Below are 19,977 nucleotides of genomic sequence, written 5' to 3'. Positions count from 1 at the left end.
GCAGATCTAAGCTGGTCACAGCAATCTCGTGTTTGCAGCTCTTCACCCTTCCTTGAAGTTCACTCATTCTTGTACAGAAGAGGTTTGTCATTCAGTGAGCTTTGTCCCAGGACTGCATGCTTCAAGCTGTCAAAAGCTCTGCTAAAATGCTGGTGAATCACTTTGAAAACATTTTGACAAACTTTGGAAGAAGCGAGCGGTGCAGCGTCTGCACACCTGTACTCTGGATAATAAAAGCAGCCTGGCTGTAGCAGCAGGGAGATGCAGGCTTCCAGCTACCTTTGGAGTAAGTTGTCTCACCTGACTAACAGAGCTGTCTCTGCCCCACTGCACACGGTAGTTCATGGAAACCTGGTTTGGATATAGCTGTACCCCATCCACCAAAATAAATGGCTGGGCAGTTTCCTGGTACCAAAGCTCCCCACTGTTAAACCTTGATTTTTGTCTTTTCATCATAGAAACAATAGTATTTCTTAATACCTGTTACCTGTTTTGCAGATTTCATCAACCAAAAAAAGCTGAGAGAAGAGGCATGCATGTTCTTTTAGCCCTCAGCTGGAGTATTATTTTCTGCTGTTTCAGGCATTTGCTGTTAAAATTGTGCAGCTGTTAACTGACAAAGGTATGCTCCAGGCACGACTCCTCTGTGAACATTTAAATCTATCTATAAATCTTCCCAGCTTTCAGAAAGTAGGATAACTGCTTTATTTTCCGTTAGCTTTCTACCCTTACTTATTTAAATGAAGCCATTATTGCCTTTAATATAATTTAGAGGAAATTGGAAGTGTTCCTGGGGAATATGGGCTATAATAATAGGTACCAGCTAGTACATGAAAAGCTCAGTGACTTCTGTTGACAGCTAGTTGCAAAGTGACTATAGGCTTAAAAATTTTCTCTCAAAATAGTAATCTAATTCACGTGAGCTCAAAGCGTGTGCTGGACTTACTGTGTTGTATTCAAGATGAAAAGAAAATGCTTTAATAATAAAGTAATAAATCTTACTAGAAAGTAAAAGATATTTTGTTACAAATGAGTAATGTGTCAGAAAAGCAGAATAAAGGGGTTTTAGCACAGCTAGCTCATAAATTGAGCTTCCTAGTAAAATGTTTTCATTTTCAAAAGCTGTGAAGGGGAATTCACACTCTGTTTTTGTGCCAATAAGAGGTATTTTGAAGTAAGAAAATATATTGATAACAAATACCAGATTTCTACATGAACATCTGAAAATACTGCAATTGCAGTACTGCTTCATAAAAGAAAAAGTTTCAAATATTTTACAAATTATTAGCTAGAAATTAGTCTCTGTCCTTGTTTAAGCTGCTGCATAAATGAGACAAAGTCTTTTGTAACATTTTTGAATAATTAATAATCATACACGTAATAGAGGAGTGAATATCCTTCAAATGAAAGGACAGATGGGTTGGATATCTGAGGTGGTGTGCCAAGTGTTCCTTGGACTTTTGAGTTACATATATATTTGCTTAAATTATGTTCAACTGCTGCAGATACTTACTGTCCCAGTTGTGCAGATTTTACGCCTACCCAGACATAGACAGTTTTCTGGGAAAAGAGAACATAAAACTAAATTTGTAATGTAATTCAATCTGGAAGAAAAAAACCCAGCTTTGTAATTCCCTGTCTCCACCTAACTTTCTACAAAAAAACCTGCATAAATGTTTCTGTTATTAAACCTTGCAGTAATGATTACACAACAGTTGAAATTTCATTTCCTTCTGAAGTATAACAGTTGCTGGCTTGGAATAATTAAAGCATCTAACAGCACATATTATTATGCAACAGACCACAAGAACATATGAATAGGTGTTTAAATGTGATATGGGATATATATCTATATACTTATATACTGGAGAATGTCTTTTAAATGCTATATTGTTGATTGATTTTAAGTGTATGATGTATTTTCTTTATAGTATCTTTGGAATCCATACCAGTATTAAATACAGAAATGGATATGGAGCTTTAGGTATATTGGTTTTTATTTCTAATTCATTTTTGCTGAAATGTTATAGTTGTGATTCTCCCCACTAAATATGAAAGCTTTTGCATTTACTGTAGAATTAAGTTATGTGTTTGGTTAGTAAATGTTGTGGGCTGGGTGCCACATTTTTTTTGCTGAACAATGGCAGAAATTACTGACTTGCGATTTAATGATGCCATAGGGTTTAAATGCAACCTTGTGACTTAAACTGTATTTTTACCTATTAAGAAAGATAAAATATTTCTAAACCAAAAAGTTCTCATAGTATCTTTTTCTGACAGAATGGATGGACCTATTCTAGCACTACTGGGGACTTTAATACTGTACTCTATTTTTTGCTAGCTGCTGTGCTAATTTGTTACAAAAAGCAGCTATATTGCTTTAAGAAATCATACAAGTTAAGGGAAACTGTTGTCTTTAAAATGCTTAAGGATACTTTACTTGAAAAAAACTAGCGATGGCATTTATTTAAATCTTGTCTGGCATTTTGATTGCTACAGTGACCCAGGAAGGGAAACTTCTGCTATGTCAGAAGTTAACTGTACAGCTGCACACTACTGTTATCATTTTTGCTGCTCTTTCAAGAGCTAGGGTATCTGAAGCAATGTAATGGTATTGAAAGACTCAGGCTGTATGACAAATCTGAAATTACTAGAAATTATAGACTTCAGTAGTGGCATGCTGGAATTTTTGCATTCATAATGCAAAAGAGGTAGTTTCGTGTCTTGGCTTTGATGTGCTAATTTCAAGGGTCCTGCAGAAACAGTGACAAAGTCACAGGGAGCCATCCCTGGTTAAGGCAGTGGCACTTAGTTATTGGCAGCGGGGGGGGGGGGGGGGGGGGGAGGCCTTTGGGAAATGCGGGTATGGATGCAAGAGGGCAGGTTAAAGCTGTGTGGAAGAACTATATCAGATTTAGCTTACATGCCTTTTATGTATACTCTTTTGATTCAAATGTAGAGCATGAATTTAAGTGTACCCCCCGTTAGCTGCGGTTCTGCACAGCTGTACACACCAGTTAGGGAATTTTTTTCCTGGGCAGTATGGGTTTGAGGGATTTTGCATGTATGTTGTTACTAGTTTTGCTTGTAACAGCACGGCTTTTCCTTCCCACCCACCCAGGTTTTGAAAGTTGGAAGGTTTTTTTGTTTAAATACTCTTCCCTAGGTGTGTTGGCTGACACTTGCTATTGACTCCTTATTTGAAAATAAATTTTGACGTGAACGTGCGCCCGTGCTGGACATGGATGTGCCTTGGGCCTCGTTTCGTTTTTCTTTACAGACAGCCCAGGCTTCCCGGGGGAAGCTGCCAAGTTCTGCATTTCTCTCGGTTCAGATTCCTCTCTTCCCAGAACGCAGCGATGTAAGTGAAGAAGGGGCTCTGCTGCGCGTGCCGCTGCGCCCTGAGGGGAGGCGAGGGCCGGGCACAAGGCGGGCGGCCGGAGCGCACAGAGCCGCCCGCCGCAGGAGCCTCGTACGTGGCCGGTTCCGCAGCGGCGGACGGCGGCACAGCCCGACCCCAGGGCCGCTCCCGCAGGGCCTCGCAGGCCGCGGGCCCTCACGACGCCCCGCCGCACCAGAGCCCTCGCCCGCTGCGGGAGAGGGGCTGCCGGGGCCCGGAGCGGGTGGAGACGGGCGGGGATGGGGCCAGCCCCCGGGGACGGTGGCGGGACCGGCCCCGCAGGAGCGCGGCGGCGAAGCGGCCCGGTCTGCTGTCGCCCTCCGGCACCTCCATCTTGGCTGGGCACGACGCTGCTGCCGCGCGGGGCACGCCGGGAGCTGTAGTCCCCCCCGCCCCGAGGAGGGCTGCGGCTCCTCCGCAGGGCACGCCGGGACTTGTAGTCGCCGGGAAGGGGGCGGTGCTCCCAGCCGGTGCCCGCGCCCATTGGCTGAGGGCGCGGAGAGGGGCGGTGCCCGCGGGGGCTCGGCCGCCTTCGATTGGCTACGGGCGCGGTGCCGTCACTTCCTCCCGGCCGGAGCTGGCCCCGCTCATTCTCTTTAGTGTTTGCCCTGTGCCCGCCGCCTCCCTCCGCTGCCGCGGTCGCCCCCCGGCCCCCCCCCCGGGACCCGGCCCATGGACTGAGCCGCCCGCTGGCCCGCACCACCAGCCGGCCCGGGAGCCGCAGCCCAGGCAGCCAGGTGAGGGGGGGAGGCGGCCCGGGCTCCCCCCGGCGCCGAGGCGGCGGGGCGGGGGGGTGGCGACGGCGGCGGCGGCGGGGCCTAGCGGGGGCCGCGCCGAGCCGTGCCGGCGGGGCTGTGGGGGAGGGGACAGCCCCCGCGGCGGGCGGGCCCGCCCCGCCGCTGCTCCCTCCTCACCCCCCCGCTTCCCCCCCCCCCCCCCCCCCCCCGTCCGGGGCTTTGCCCGGCTCCCGGGGGCGGCGGCGGGCCGGGCGGGCAGCCCCCAGCCCCTTCCCCACCGCCTGGCGGGGCCCGCCGCGGGGGAGCGGGGCAGGACGCGGCGGGTGAGCCGCGGGGCCGCCCCCCCGAGCCTCGATGGGGCCGTGGCGGGGGGCAGCGCGGGGCCCCTGCCCGCCCGAGGGCCGCAGCGCCCCGGGCCCCAGGGGCGAGAGCGGGGGGCGGCCGGTGGTCGGGGGGGTGAGAGCGGCAGGGCTGCGCTCCCGGAGGGCTGCCGGACCGGGCTGGCGGCGGGGCTGGCGGTCCTTCTGTGGCCAGGATCCCCGTATCGCCTTGGAGGGTGACAGTGGTGCCTCGGGCCCCCCCAGGAACAGGGCGGGGGGGCGCAGCGCGGCCGGCTCTGAGCCCCTCGGAGAAGGTGGTCGCAGCCATCCTGCTGCAGGCGGCCCGGGCGGGTGACAGCGGGCGGGCTGCGGGGTCCCAGGGGCACACGATCTCGGTGGCAAAACTCCTGAGACTGAACTAGACTTGTCTGATTGTTCTGATAAAAGGCATCGATACGGTGACAGCAGCAGGAGACACCCCCAGCCTTCTCCCGGTACAGATGACAGTGTAAACACGGAGACAGCTGGTATTAGCAGCATTAGCTTGCTTTCTGAACACTGGCATCATCACACTTTCTCCTCCTTGCCCACTGGGTTTGGCAGCCATCACTGCACCAGTCTCACTTTTCTTTTCACTGTTTTTTGATCACGATGCCGGGTTTTCAGGAGATGGTAGCAGCAACAAGTTCCTTTTAAATCTTTACGCTGCCTTTATCTGTCGTAGAGGTTATCCTGGGTTTGATTCCTTTGGGTTGTCTGTCTAGGTGATACTGTAGCTAGTAGTGTTGACAGCCATTTTTCTGATTTAATTCATCTGTTGGGGTATTTTTGTCATTGCTTTTCTGGCAGGTTTAAGGCAGACCTTGGCGGAACATAATTTGGAATCTAAATGGAGGCTAGGTGTATATATAGCAGTGAAATAAAATATCTGAATGAAGTCCTTTGTCTGCTTTTGGAATAGTATATTTATAAAATCTTCTTTCTTCCAATTGGGACATGCAAGCGTACAACAGAGTTCCCTTGCTCAAACTGGCAAAAATGTATTTTTTTCAAATACCAGTGAACATCAAAACTTGAGTTTTAATGATGCGGCTATAGCTATGATGTAATACAGTGATCTCTGATTTGTCTGTTGATCATCTCACATGTGCAACAAATTTGTATGTTCAGACTTTTACAGAGATCTTCCCTGGTTGTCTGTCACATCTTGTTGAAAATTTAAAGAGCCAATAGATTGATTTATTTACTGTATTTTCTGTATTCTGATGTTGGGTCCAAATCTTGTTTCAAAACTCTTCTTAAAGGATGCATGCAAGACACAATTACTATTATTATTTTAAACAGCCACTCTTTCTTTCTTTGAAATTTTTCATAATGCTTACAAGTAATTTTTCCGCTGTCAGTACCAGTCAGTCAAAGTATTGCTTATTTTGTGGCAAAATTAAAGTACTCATAGATTGAAATAAATTTGAGGTGATGTAGCCATACAAAGTCAGAGCAAAACTGAAAACTGCTCTGTGCCTTTCAGGTCTTACTGAAGAACAGCAACGTTATTCTGAAGACATAGGAACTTTCAAAAAAATTTTTTTTAATTCCTTTGCTGGGATCCTTGCTGAGGAGTTGATTATTTTGTTACAAGTTCTTGAAGCTGCAGCTGGAACAATAGAGATCTGTGCACTGATTGCCATGTCAACTGTAATCAGTGTCAGTGGGCTTTTTTTGACCTGTCCTACAGCAGGAAAAAGAATCATTAAATATTTTGTCACAGTACTAACTGATTCAGCTATAAGTAAGCCTTTAAGCATTTATCTTTATTCATGATTGACTTATCACTCTCTGGTTTATTATTTTGCATTATGTTTCGAACTGTCTTGTTTATGTGTACATCTGCTAGTTCCCTCTTTTCCTTCAGATTTTACTTTCAAATTTTAGCTTTTCATCACCTGTTCTCTTATTAATAATCCATGGTTTGGCTCCCAAACAGATTTGCTTAATATTTACCATTTCTACCCTTGAAAATTCATCTTACCAGTACTCAAAAAGAGCATCATCTTTTTCTACAGTGAACATTGCCTTTGAGATGCACTTTGCCTTGCCCAAATATTGTAGAAGAAGATTTATCTAAGAAAAAAACATTGTTTAGCTAGTGGTTTACATTTCATGTAAACAGCCTGAAGTCTGTAAAATTTGTGGTCTTTTTTTATCTTGATTGGTAACAAGTATATTTATTTAGAGTTTCCAGTTGTAAATAGCTAGATGTTCTTAAACACTGTTGCAGCAGTCAGATGCTTTAAAATTTTATGCTGTATATTGCAAAGTTACCACTGATGTAGGTTTTTCAAATGTATATTAGGAAATGAACCATCTGAACAAAACTCCTAGAATTTGTGGAAATTTATTCTTCATGCTCTGAAATGGTTGGGTCTGGGACAAAAGAGCCTCAGCCACCACATTTGAGTTACTTAAACCCCATTTTTAAAAAGGGAGGAGAGAGGGAATCTTTCCAACCAATATTTTCTCTAGGTAATGAATGCACAATAATGTAATATTCCCCAGTCTGCAAACAACAGGTGAAAATGATGTTGTTGGATAGTGGGTCTGTCTTTGATGTGCCTGTAAATTCTGATTTGAGCGGTGGGGGATTGGCCGCCTCTGTCAGACCAGCTCAGCAGATTGTTCCTGCGTGGCAGATAAGCGCTACTGCAGTGCTGCGCTTTTGCCCAGATGAGGGTTGGTTGACATTGAGTGGCAATAGAGTACATGCATGTAAAAATCCAGGTGACACAGGGCTTAGTGAGTAAATGTTGTGTGTTCCAGGGTTGGTTTAGTAGTTTCAGTTCTGCCTAGCCCCCGCCTCGGATACCTACATCCTTTTGCAGGGATGGGACTTGAGGTTTGTGTTCTAGTTGCCTGTCTGTGAAATAGGGATAAACGAACTTTCCTGCTTAGAGAAGAGCGTTTGTTCTTGATAAGGAACAATTAATCTTCCATGCTGTCTGACTGAAGGGTCAGTAACTGTTCAGATGCACCATGTTGTGTAGCATCCGCTTTTCGGGAAGAAATTAATGCTTAATTTAAAACCTCATTTCCTATAGCTAAAACTTTTTCTTGGATATTTTTTATGAAATGTTTTTTAGTTTGGTGATGTCAAAAAGTCCTTGTAATTTGAGTCTTGATGGTTTTATCTGGCATCTATTCTGTTCCTCATTCTACTCTGTTCCCATTCCATAAAAAGCCCTCCCTGCCCGGAGCTGGTACATTGTGAATGAATGCAAAGAAGGTTTCAATGGGCTACACGTGCAAGTTTGTAACAAGTAGCATAATGAGAAAGTCCTAACTTCCAGCCTTCCAAACGTGTGCATCCTAAGGAATAGGATATCTTTCCATATTCTGGTCCTGACAATGAATAAAACCTGTTTCTTTGAGGAATTAGTCTCTCTTGTATTTTCAAGTAGTTTATCATTGTTCAGAGCAAGTCTGTGGTGGGACCCATGTGAGATCCCCCTTCTTGCCAAACCTGTTGTTTAACAAGGCAGTTGTCTTCCCTGGGTAGGGGGTGGAAATGTGCTGTTAGAGTCGGGTACACGAAAGCGCGTTCACAGTCGTGGGAATCTGGGCTGGGAGGGACTCCAGGGAATGAAGTGGTCCATCCCTCTGAGGTGTCAGGTGTGCCAGCTTCGTTCTAAATGGATGTTTATCAATTCCATGAAGTTTACTAACAGTGAAGTCACCTCTCTCGCCCAAGGCAGTATAGTTTATTGCAACTATTACTATCGGAAAGCATTTTTTTGATGCACTTTTAAGCCTCTTGCTTCTAGTTCTGTCACTTTAAGCGTGAAGAACAGATTATTCTTTTCCACTCAAAAAACCTTATATGTGCTTGAAGACTGCTGGTTGTCAGGCCCCAGCCAGCCCTCTCCTCTTCAGCATATACAAGCCCAGCTCCTTTAGTGGTTTTCTTACAGGTTATATTTTTCTAAAGTTGAGTGTTTTCTGCTTTTCCTGCTTTTTTTTTGCTAACTGGGTGCACATCTGTCTTGAAGCATGGTACCCATGTGAGGATGCAGTGCTCCGGCCGAGGGTTCAGTTACACTGAGTACAGAGCAGAATGACTACTGCGGATATCTCTCAGGCTATTTTTCCATTTCTGTATCTCAGTGCGATGATTATTTTTTCTAAAAGACCCTGTCAGCATTGCCTTGTGTTAGTTAATGATGTTATGTTGGTTGTAACTTCTTCCACGCTGCTGGTGTCAGTTGATGGGTTTTCTGTCCTGCATTTGATCGGCAGACAGTGCCTGGTCAGAACCTTGCATTTGTTCCTGCTGGGATCAAGTGATTCATTTTTGAGCCTGGTTAGACCACCAGAGATGGCTGGAGAAAATTTAGTCATCTTTATACAACTTGGGTTTGATCCCACCTGGAAGTATTATCCATTTCCTTGTTTTCCAGGTGCTTAATTAAGCCTCCAGAAAAACTTCTAGAAGAAAAGCTGAACTGACAGTAGTGTAATCCTCTTGTCTTCCTTCTTCAGTCTCCAGTTAAAAAAGCAGGTGCAGTGTCTACCTTTTTCAGGCTCAGTATCCTCATCTGTTCTGTAGGACTTCTCCAAGATTTGTTATAGGATTTTGAAATGGCTGGCTGAAGTAAATTCAAGAGCTTATCTACGTCCTCTTCTAACCCTAATCAAGCTTGAGTTCTTACCCATTTTGTTGCTGGTAGTAATGTTGCTTGCATCTGCGTGCAGTTGGCTTTAGTCATGGAAAAGAAGGATTAAACACTTCGTGCTATATTTGTAAGCAGAATAAAATACGTTTTGATTTCCATTTAAAGCAGTCCATGCAGTGACAGGTTTCATATGCAGTACTGAAACAATTTTATTTTAAAATGGTTTTAATTAGGTTTATTTTTTATATCCCTATTTATAAGTGCAATTGTTAGAGTGGAAATGTAGCCAAAAGGTAAAATTTATATCAGATATGTACAGTTAATAGCTGCCAGAGTTTCTCAGGTTAGTGGCTTGCTTTTGGTTTGGCTTTGTGAAATAAGGTCTGGCTCTAATTTCAGTAGCTGATCTCTAGGGCTGTTACGAAGAAGGTTAACTTCTACAGAACTAGAAGCCTTACTACAGAAAGAAGATTTGCAAATGACTCTTAGAATCCTGAAAAGAGCACTATTGTGAGATTCCACAGTTTGTGTAAGAAAAGTTACTTGCATTTGGGGAAGGAGCAAGGGAAGAAGGTTCTTGGATCATGTTAAAATTTCTGCTTGGAAAAACATAGCTGTGTTGAGCAGTCTGTCAGTGGGAATTTAACGGTCATACAAATTCTTGTCATCTAAACAGCTGAGGCAACTCAATGTAGTGGTGACACATTTACTACAGAAGATCTTTTTGTAGCTTTAGGAAGCAAAATGCTAACTCTCTATTTTTCCTTTTAGGCATTCTCCATCATAAATATCCTATTCAGAACTAAATCCAAATCTTCACTCTCTGGATCTCCTAAAGGTACAGGAAACTTACTTAAAACATTAAAGTTTCTTACCTTTTATTTGCATCATATTAAAGAAACCACGAGCTGTGGTAGAACATGATTATCCACAGGAAGGGTCTGGGTTTTGTTTGATCCTCTGGCTTCTATCTGCAACACCTTTGAGATTTATAACACAAAAAAGGCCCAAGAGAACTTTTATCTGAAAATACTACATTCTTTCTTTTATATAGGAAGAATTTAATTTATTTTTGGCTGAGTGTACTGAGACTATGTTCGTGTCTTTGTGCGTTTCTTTGCTTGCCCTTTGGTTACCTTAGTGACTACTGAACTTAGCATTTTAATGTATTCAAAATTTCTGGGACTATTCCAGCCATTGATGTGCCAAAAGAAAATACAAGTCTAAAAACTGGAGTGGGGAACAGTGCTCTGTTATTTGAAAATCCATCTCTAAGTTTGTTGTTGTCCATAGGTCATTGAATTAATTGTTTTATGGCAGCCATTACCATCATAAGGGTAATATTCTAGCACAACACTGTCTCAATAAAATTTAAAATACTAATGCCTGAGTTAGCAAGAAGTAAGTGTGGAAGGGTGGGAAAGGAGCAAGTTATATGGTTAGCTGCTAGCTAAGGTGGTGTGAATAATACATTTGTTCATTCACTTACCGTTCCATGTTTGTGAGTGGTTTTAAGTTCTAGCAATGCCTCAAGTGTTGTGCAGGGGTCAGTTGTTTGTACTAGTATTTGTCTTAAAAGAAACCCAGATTACATAGAAAAATCACCCAAAATTCTGACATCTCTTTGTTTATCCACTGAAACAGCCTTTTGTAAGCTGTTAGCCTCAACTTTCAAGATTGTGGTGCTTTTTCTTGGATAGTTAGAATTTTGTAAGCCTGTTACAGGGTAGAGTTTATATTACTTTGTAAAAGCACTGTAAACCCTTTTATAATCCCCAAATAACCTATAATTAAATGTGCAGTGATGGACAGTGGGTTCTTATACCCTAGTGAAATACATCACACAAATGAACTACAGTATCATAAACTTCACAGGTGGCTGAAAAAATACAAACAAAATTCCACTTTATTTTGTCAGACTGTTCTTTGAAGTTGCTTGTCATAGTGTAAGCTGAATGCTTTTAAAAAGCAAACTAAATATTCTATATATATAAACTTGTAAGGTACAATCTTGTAAGTTACTAGTGTCTTAAACTGTCAGAAATTTGTAAAGTGCAATTTCAGCAATTCACAAGATGTTTTTAATGCCTACGTTGCTTTGGTTCTGCCTCAATTCAATCTCATGAACTCTGAAATAGTTCTGAATTGGTGATAACTTACAGGATACGGATTCAGCTTTTGATCTGAATATAAAAACGTGAGATTGATGTATTAGTGAAGGAGAGAAAAACATGATGCCGTAGCAATTTGTGTAGAAATTATGTAGGAATTTATGTAGAAACAAACATTATATTAACTTTGGTTAAAAATGATGCATTTGTTGGAAACGCTTTATTGTCATTGCAAATCAGTTCTCTTCCTGGTAAAAAAGTTCTGTTCAGCTGTGACAAAGTAGTCAGCTACTTGAATGTCTTGGGGATAAACCTTGAACAGCATTGTGTTCTACAGGTTTCAGATTTCTATTTCAAATAAAGATATAGCTTATGGATTCCTTACAATGAATTTTCAGTTAGGTATTGCAGCTTTTCTTTCCACCGTCTTTAGAAACGTTCATGGAAGGGAGCACTGACATGATCCAGTTGAGTACATCCTTTCTCTTGCTGAATTAATGGCTCCAGCAGCCATGTATTTGTATGGTGATTTTGGTCATCAAATCGTGGCTACATTTGTAATTGCAAAGCGTTTTGCAAAGAAAGGTGGGTGGATTGTTACCATCTTACACCTACATGAAGGGAGTTGTGCTTAAACTCTCGATATTTGGTTTCTTGCGAGGTTGGAAGTCTTCTGGATTCCCAGAAGGTACACAAAGGCTGAACTCTTCCAGTTTGTTGAAAGGTTGGGGGAGGGCATGTAGCGTATTCCAGCAAGGCGTGTATCAGATACTTCCCTAGGCCCATACTAGTCTGTTTTGATGTGACTGGGCAGCCAGCCTGCTGAAGAAGCTGGGCAGTTGGTCTCTGCTGAGAAGCAGCAGGTTACGAGCTGTAGATGTGTCTACAGCAATTTTTTTTGTCTGGTCATCAAATGTGCACAGCTGAAGCCTATTCAAAGTTGGATCAGTTTCCAAAACCTTATTGTTTCAAGCACTAGGATGTGACCTCAAAGTCTGCGTAGATTCTTGTGAATAACGGCTGAATTGTCTGTCCTGAGTATTACTCTAACCAGAGGTGTTTGAAGAAAAGCTTTTTCAGGCTGAGAACTGATGGCTGGAACTCTTAATGGAGAGGGAGCTGGGCAGAGAGCAGCCTGAGCTGTACGGCGGTGAGGTTCTCTAGTACTCTGCCGTAAATATAGAAAGTGAACTAATAATATCCTTGTCAGGGACTTCCCATCTTGGGAAAAAAAAATTACTAGGGATTGGTGTACTGTTCTTCTCTGCATTGTATGACTAGAAAACCACCTGAACCTCTGGATTTTGGAGCTGAAATTCCATGTTCCCTAAAACCAGGGGAAGGCAAATAAATGAAGGATAGTGCTTTGCTTTAAAAGAAGTACTTGTAGGCAGAGCGTTCTGGAAAACATTTCAGACTTCCTTTCCAGCATGATATGAAAGATCCTGACTTGAAATTAAAGACTTTTGGTGTCGTCTTCTCAAAATGTGCGGATTAGGAACTGTTTAACTTCAATTACTTTGAAGGGCATTGCACTTCAGCAGGAAAGGAGAATTAGCTTTTTTTATTGTACTGCAAGACTCTGAGTCTTTTCCAGGCAATTATTATTATTGTTGTATTATGTTTGAAAATTTTCAGTGTTTGTAGTGATGCTCCTGGGAATGAAACTTAGTGATTATAAAATTATTGCCCTGGAGTGTTACTCTACATACTTTTCATCTTTGTCTTACAACTTCTTTGAGTTCCTTTAGGTAGGCTTTCTAATACCATTTTCACAGTAACAGTGCACCCTATGCGTGGAACTCCTGCAAATTTAGTAGTCAAATACAAGCTTTGGTTTGAGTATAATCTACATAAAGGTCTTCTGAACTCGTTTTGCTCTGTAATAAAAAACAAAGTTATCCAGCTGGCATTGTGGTGAGCCTGACGTGTTTGTGATGTTTTTTCAAAGTAAAAATATTCCAGATGGTAGATGTGTTGCTGTATCTCTTGTTTCCCAGTAGCTTCTTTCCTCTTACTTAATAAATAAATCAGTCTTTGTATCCATGTATGTATGAACCTGGGTTCTCCTCTTAGGTTTGTTTTGTCAGTAAATGACTAAAAACTTCACTCTGACTCATTGCTGCTCCTCTTACATTTGGAAGTCCATTCACAGGTTCAGAATTTGAAGCTTACAGAGCACTAGTGGAGTTGTGTTGCTACAAATAGCTCCCTGGTGGTATCTGGAGCAGTGATTTCTCTTCTCCTTCTCTAAATTATGAAAGAATAAACCTTTGTTTGCTGCTGTAATAAAATCTGTAGGTGGCCAGTGTGTGTGCACCTTTGTGTGAGAAAATTATTTACTTGGCTGTAAAATTTATTTTTAATAAATAGATATGTGGATCGTAAGCAGATATGGGCAGCTGAGCTCTGGCAGAAATGATAGCCTTCAAACTGCAATCTGTTAGTGTATATTTAGGCTTAACTGTCTGAGCACGAAGCTAATGTTGCATCCATGTGTAAGAGAAATCTAGTACTAATTTGTCAGGGGAGGAACGACCTATCACAGTACTTCACATTGACTTCATCGCTTGGAAGTGCTTTTTCTTAAATGACCATAGATGCCTATGAGCACTTTCAACACTTGTTTGCAGTGTTCCAAGGCCAAATAACTCTAAATTGGTACTTGAACTGCGACTGAGACACGTTCTGACTTAAATAGAAATAACCTTCAAAACACATGTAGCTTGTAAAGTTTTTGAACTCTACACCTTCGCTTTTTCCAGTCGTAGCTACTTCAGCATTTTCTGCTGGACATGGGTTGTGTCCCCCTTAGAAATGGCTGGGCATTCTTCTTGATGATCCTGGGGGAAAAGTATATGATTATAATAAAGGGTGCATGCTTTAAATAGTTTTTGGTAAAGACTGCATTTATTGCTTGCCCTTCAGAGTTAAAAACTTTAGCTTCAAATGGTAGAATGCATGAAGTGTAATCTGTGCATGAAAGCAGCTCTTTGTTTAGTGTGTAAGCAGTGGCTATCAGTTCAAGTAACTGGGTTTGCCTTGTAAGTGGATTCAGTGATGGGGAAAACAGATGGATAGTTATCTTAAATGAACAAGCACAAATAAAGCTTCTCTATAAATGAAAGAAATATGAAATTTAAATGTCTAGCATATAGATTGAAATATGCTGCTAATGGAAACAATGGATCCTCAGTTGAACACTTTTTCCCCTTTTCCCTTTTTGCTGATGGAGAAATAATTTCAATAGATTGTTGGTTAGAGGATGCTAAATATTTAGTATAAACTTTTTTTCGTCTTTACATTTTAGGTCAGCAATTTGGCTTCATCACACTGAGTTTGCCTGCATTCAAAGCTGTTTACCTACAGTAATTTGCTCTGGCTGGAAGTGAACATGTCTCAAGTCCAAATTCAGAATCCTTCTGCTGCCCTTGCAGGGAGCCAAATATTGAATAAAACCCCATCTCTTTCACAGCCTCTGAGTATTCCCTCTACTACTAGTTCTTTGCCCTCTGAAAATGCAGGTAGACCTATCCAAAACTCTGCTTTACCCTCTGCATCAGTTACATCCACCAACGCAGCTGCAGGTGAGATGAATGTCTCTCAATAAGTGTATATATTCTTACAGTTTGGCTTGATATCCTGATGTCTTGCACCTACAAATACTTTACAAACAGTATTTATCCAACTTACAGCAGCTTGTAATGCTTTCTCCCTATTGAATGAAATCTGTCTTGAGGCATACTTTTCCATGAAGTCCTGATAATTAATTGAAGTGTTTGTAATAGTAAAGAATTATTTTAAATTGTATAGCATTGAATTTTTAAAACATTGCTATCCATCTTTTCTACAAGTAGCTTTTTTTAATTATAAAAACAGTGTGGTTTGAAATAGTTTGTTTATTTCTATTATCTTTAGTTCTTTCATGACTGGTTTAGTGATAACTGTATTGTGCTAATAAAATATAATAGAGCAAATAAAAGGTAATGAATAAAAAATAGGTAATAGGGGAAAATAGGAGAAGGAAGAAGAAATTAACTGTCTTTTGAAATTATTTAAAGCAAGTGACCGTGATGAATACTTCGAAGATTTGCTTCTTGAAATGTGCTACATAATATGCAAGCTAAACACAGAAGTCTGCTAACTTAATGCTTCTGGTTTGCATTAAAACATTACATTTAATGATGCTCTTTTAGGCATGCACATTGCTTGGAAATCCCAATGTTCAGAAGATTGTTGCCAGTTTGGCTAATAAGCAGAGCTGTCTATTCCAGCAAATCTTTTCTGAGAAGTGGTGTATTACAGACAACAAAATGCTAAGACAATTAGATACTTTTTTTATTATTATTATTAAGAATTGTAGTGCCGTTCATAGCTACCTGTTCATTTATCTGATTTTCTGTAATCTTTCAGCTCCTTCAAACATGGCAAACCCCAAAGAGAAAACCCCGATGTGTCTTGTGAATGAGTTAGCCCGTTTCAACAAGATTCAGCCTGAGTATAAGCTTTTGAGTGAGCAAGGTCCAGCTCATTCTAAGGTAAATATGAATATAAGTGTCTTATTGCTGCTGTTCATGCTCTTTCATTTTCTTAAGTGGAAAGGCAAAGTATATGCTTTTGGTGCAAGGTCATACAGAATTAATAGAGAGGAATGGGAAGCTCACCTCAGTACCAATGGTAGGGAAGTGTGAAGCTGTTACATATGTACTAAAAAGTTGATTTTCCAACATACATAGAGGTTGAACTTACCTACTACTTACCTTTTTTCAAGAGTGATTTATGTTAGCTCCATTGCGAGATACTTTGACTTTAATAAAGCAAGGTTTGTCCGTTGCATCCTTTGCTAGAAAATTTTGTATTAAGTATGGATGATCTTTATACAGTTACCTTCTAGTATGATGTTAAGCTTTTGTCCTATGTCTTGCCTGTTCTGCAAATTTTCTGTGTTCTTCCTGTGGTGCATATTAATGTTTTGAGATGAATCCCACCAACTTTAAATGATTAAAATAGTTCCTTAGTCCACATTGGCTCATGAGATGCTGGAAGATTTATGGCAATTACATTTCTTTAGGAAGAATGCTCTATAAGGAGTTGTAGTGCTTTTGTGTCTATGTACTTGGCAAGGTACAAATCTGTATTTGTTGACATGCTGGGATAAGTTTTACTACTTAAAATTAAGAGTTGTTCTCTCTTATGCACATCATAATTGAACATTGCTTGGCTGTTGCTCTGTTTTGGTTGTAAATAAAGTGAACCTTTCTATCCTAATTGGCCATTATTTGGAAAACAAAGGTCTTGAGATATGTTCTTTGATGCCTGAAGTACAGTATGATTGAACAGCACTGAACATTCATCTGTTCTGGAACAGTTATTTTAGCAAAATGGTCTTTAGTTCTTCACAGTGGGAATATATGAATGCCTAGGGTAGACCGGCATGTGGATGCATCCCGTATCGTGGCATATTTTTTACAATGTGTCAAAATCTCGGTAATATACAATTCCTTTGGTGTTCTGTTCATATGCAGAGAGGTGGTTTCTCGGGAATACAACAAATATACAGGCAGTTTGTATTACTTCAAAGAACACTGAAGAAGGGACTTGGCATTACTGAACTTCTTAATCCTCACTGAAGATCTCTTATTGTAGGAGAACTGAGGTCAGGGCATACAAGGAAGATCAGCCTGGGATGCGTCTAATCTGACTTTGTCTCCGTAAGGTGTTTCCTGGAGCAGTGTTTGTTGTGTTAGAGGAATTGCCTTGGAATTGAATAATGTCAAGAACTAAAAATCTTTTGTCCAAAATAAGTATAATGTCAGCTTCAGTGTGCAAAGGAGGCAAGCTTTGAACTTACAAGAAGTATTGGAATAACGTTCAGAGCATCTGTTCAGTTGTGTTTTCATTCTGATTGAAATTAAACTTAATTTAATTACTAGAGAGACCTTGGCTTGCTGATGTCTGATTAATTTGTGAAAATTTAGGGCAATATATATCCTTCCTTATCCCACATACTTAAAAAGAAGTGCCACAGAACTTTGCTCTATAATCACATAGGCTTGTGCTCACCTGTGGACATGTAGAAGCTTTTATGGTGCAGTGTGAACTTACTTTTCTTCAAACTTCTGAAAAACACCATTAAAAAAACCCAACAGTATTAAAGCAAGAATTGAGTTATGTAAAGTCTGAATTTCAAGGCTGCCATTCCGAGTAATGTTGGCACCCCAGCTGTCCATGTAGCTGCCACCTCTGTACACATCGTGTCTTTTTTTTTTTTTTTTTTTTAGCCTATACGACGTCGTGCAGTGCACAGGATACTTGCTAGCTACAATTACTGTGAAATTCTTAATTTGGTAATCGGGGAACTCCTATCAATGTCCAAAGTGTTTAAAATCTGGAGATGACATGGTAGTTGTGGAAAGCTTTGATTACCATATTCTCAACTTTTGCATCCTAAAAAACTCATTGTTTTGTATAAGAGGGACTAATAGATTATGTGAATTCTGAAGCAGCTCATAATAAAATTCATGTTTTCTATTTTTGAGGTGTTTACAGTGCAACTGACTCTTGGGGACCAGCACTGGGAAGCTGAAGGAACTAGTATTAAAAAAGCGCAACATGCGGCAGCTGCCAAAGCTTTGGAAGGGACAAAATTCCCTAAGCCTACGGCTCGTCCATCTCGTAGTGAAGGCAAGAATCCAGGTATATGCCACAACAAACCGATTTTAAAAAAATAAAAATATAGTTTACACCTTTCTAGTTTTGGTATGTATTTTACAGTTGCATAAGGATGAATAAAAACTGTGATTCTGTGTATTTAACAATGGCATTTGTCAGGTTTTGTGAGAACAAACCTTGATTTAATCTTTGATTGTTGTAGGCAACATGATAAAAATCGTCACATTAACAAGTTAGAAGTGTAGGGTTTTCCCATCAAGTCATTCAGGCTGCTTAACTTACTGTCTGGTAACACTTGGTGAAATCCTGGAAAAGATGTTTATCCTAATCTTAAAAAGAGGAAAACTAAGTTAAAAAAAATTCCAAACATAAAAAAACCCAAGAAACAAAAAACCATGAGGAATTTGGTCACAGCAAAGAATAATCTTCTGCATGGGCAGATGAATGTGTTTGGCAATTCTGATAGGATAATTCAGAAGTTTCACAATAAAGATTTCTTTGGAAATATTTGCTTAAAAAAAAGGCAAATTAAAAAAAACCCCAAACCTAAAACCTGAAACTTTTAAATTTGTGTTGAGGAATTTGATCAGAACTTTGGAATTTGCATCATTTGTACTTCAAATAATAATACATGTTGATTTGTATAAAAGCATTTAAGTTGTAGTTCACTGTGTTTAGGGAACTTAGTAATAAGATTGCTTTTAAGATACATTTACAATGTAAAATTAAGTATGAACTAGCTTCATATCTCAGCTACGTGGGTGCTTGTTTCGCATTTACTCTCAGTCACTTGAATTCAAAGCTATTGGGATAGCATTGGTATGTTCAGCAAAGGTGAAAACTTACCTTTTGTGCCAGTTGTATTCTGGTATCACCTAAATTCTTTCTTTAGAAACACTTTGTACAGTCAATATGAAAAGAGTAGAAGCTAGTAATTACTTATTTTGTCTGTGAATCTGTGCCATCATTTAATTTTCTTTTGGCAATTGCCTTTTAACTACAGTACACACTGGTTTTTGAGCCAGTGAGGCCTGTGATAGAAAAAAATGACCCTTTACATGAGTGTGTTTTTTTTTAAATAAGAGTAGTCAGGGAGTCAGTTCTTCATCCACACGGTATCTGCATTGAGAGAAATGTTTATAGCCTGAGTTAGTAATATACCTTCCTTTGGAAAGTCCGGCTGCAATTTGAAAGTGAAGAGTCATAAAAACACTTCTTAGGTCAAGAGAAAACAAAAAATTAAATGTAAAAATAAACAAATTGAAAGCTTCACAAGTTTAAAGCAAAATTTAAAAAATCACTTTTTTCTAACAGGATTTGTCACAGCTCTGCTAAGCTGTTAATTTAATATGCATCATATAGACTGACTTTCTTTGTGTTCATTACCATTTCTGTTCGGAATTCATTCATTTTAAGATACTGCATGTGGCAAATCTTGAGCTCGTTTTTGTCTGCTTTGGGGCAGCGTAAGAGTTTAGATTTTTTCAGTTCCTTGTGACAGTTGGACAACTCTTTTTATATTCCTTTTTATTTAGACAGTGTAACCCCCACAGTGGAGTTAAATGCACTTTGCATGAAGCTGGGAAAGAAACCTATGTACAAACCTATCGATCCTTATACAGGGATGAGATCCACTTACAACTACACTATGAGAGGTGGTACTTATCCTCCACGGTATGTATTGTTTAATTTTTTGTTTTTGCAGTCTCCTATCTTTGACCTTTCACTTTGTCCGACTGCTTTGATGCTATATTCTGAAAACTAGCTGCAGGTATGACATCCCTTAAAGGGGTATTCAGCTTGACACGTAGCCAGCTTATGAGGCAAAAGGTTTTGATAAGTACACCCCATTAATATCTGTAATTTGTCTTATTTATGGGTTTTTTCTTTGGGGGGAGAGGAAGGATTGGAAAAAGGGAACTGAACCAAATGATTAAGTGGTTTTGAGGACATTCAGATATAGCAAGCGTCATGAAGTAAATAGCTAAATATTTCTTGCATTTCCTTTCTGTGTAAAAGCAGAAGTGAATAAAACAGTTTGATTCTTTTTCTAAAGCTATTTAAATTAAA

The 19,977-nt window shown here is 40.6% G+C and overlaps 1 protein-coding gene across 10 annotated transcripts in view; it reads left to right on the top strand.

The window, feature by feature from the left end:
* The first annotated feature begins 3,973 nt into the window (after positions 1-3,973).
* STAU1 (staufen double-stranded RNA binding protein 1) overlaps positions 3,974-19,977 on the top strand; it is a 32,817-nt gene continuing 16,813 nt past the window's right edge. For 5 of the 10 annotated variants that reach the window (XM_055813796.1, XM_055813791.1, XM_055813787.1 and 2 more), the window contains exons 1-6: positions 3,974-4,137; positions 9,896-9,962; positions 14,546-14,822; positions 15,649-15,773; positions 17,775-17,931; positions 19,443-19,581. In XM_055813796.1, the coding sequence (XP_055669771.1) occupies positions 14,630-14,822; positions 15,649-15,773; positions 17,775-17,931; positions 19,443-19,581 (614 nt within the window). In that variant the 5' untranslated portion in view covers positions 3,974-4,137; positions 9,896-9,962; positions 14,546-14,629. Of the gene's footprint in view, positions 4,138-8,908; positions 9,010-9,895; positions 9,963-14,545; positions 14,823-15,648; positions 15,774-17,774; positions 17,932-19,442; positions 19,582-19,977 lie in introns of all 10 variants that reach the window. The other 5 variants (XM_055813797.1, XM_055813794.1, XM_055813792.1 and 2 more) reach the window with 2 other exon arrangements.

This window comes from Falco peregrinus, chromosome 9 (assembly GCF_023634155.1).
Source record: "Falco peregrinus isolate bFalPer1 chromosome 9, bFalPer1.pri, whole genome shotgun sequence".
NCBI classification, from domain to species: Eukaryota; Metazoa; Chordata; class Aves; order Falconiformes; family Falconidae; genus Falco; species Falco peregrinus.
The sequence above is the reverse complement of the archived record's forward strand: the minus strand, read 5'-3'. Positions and strand labels throughout refer to the sequence as shown.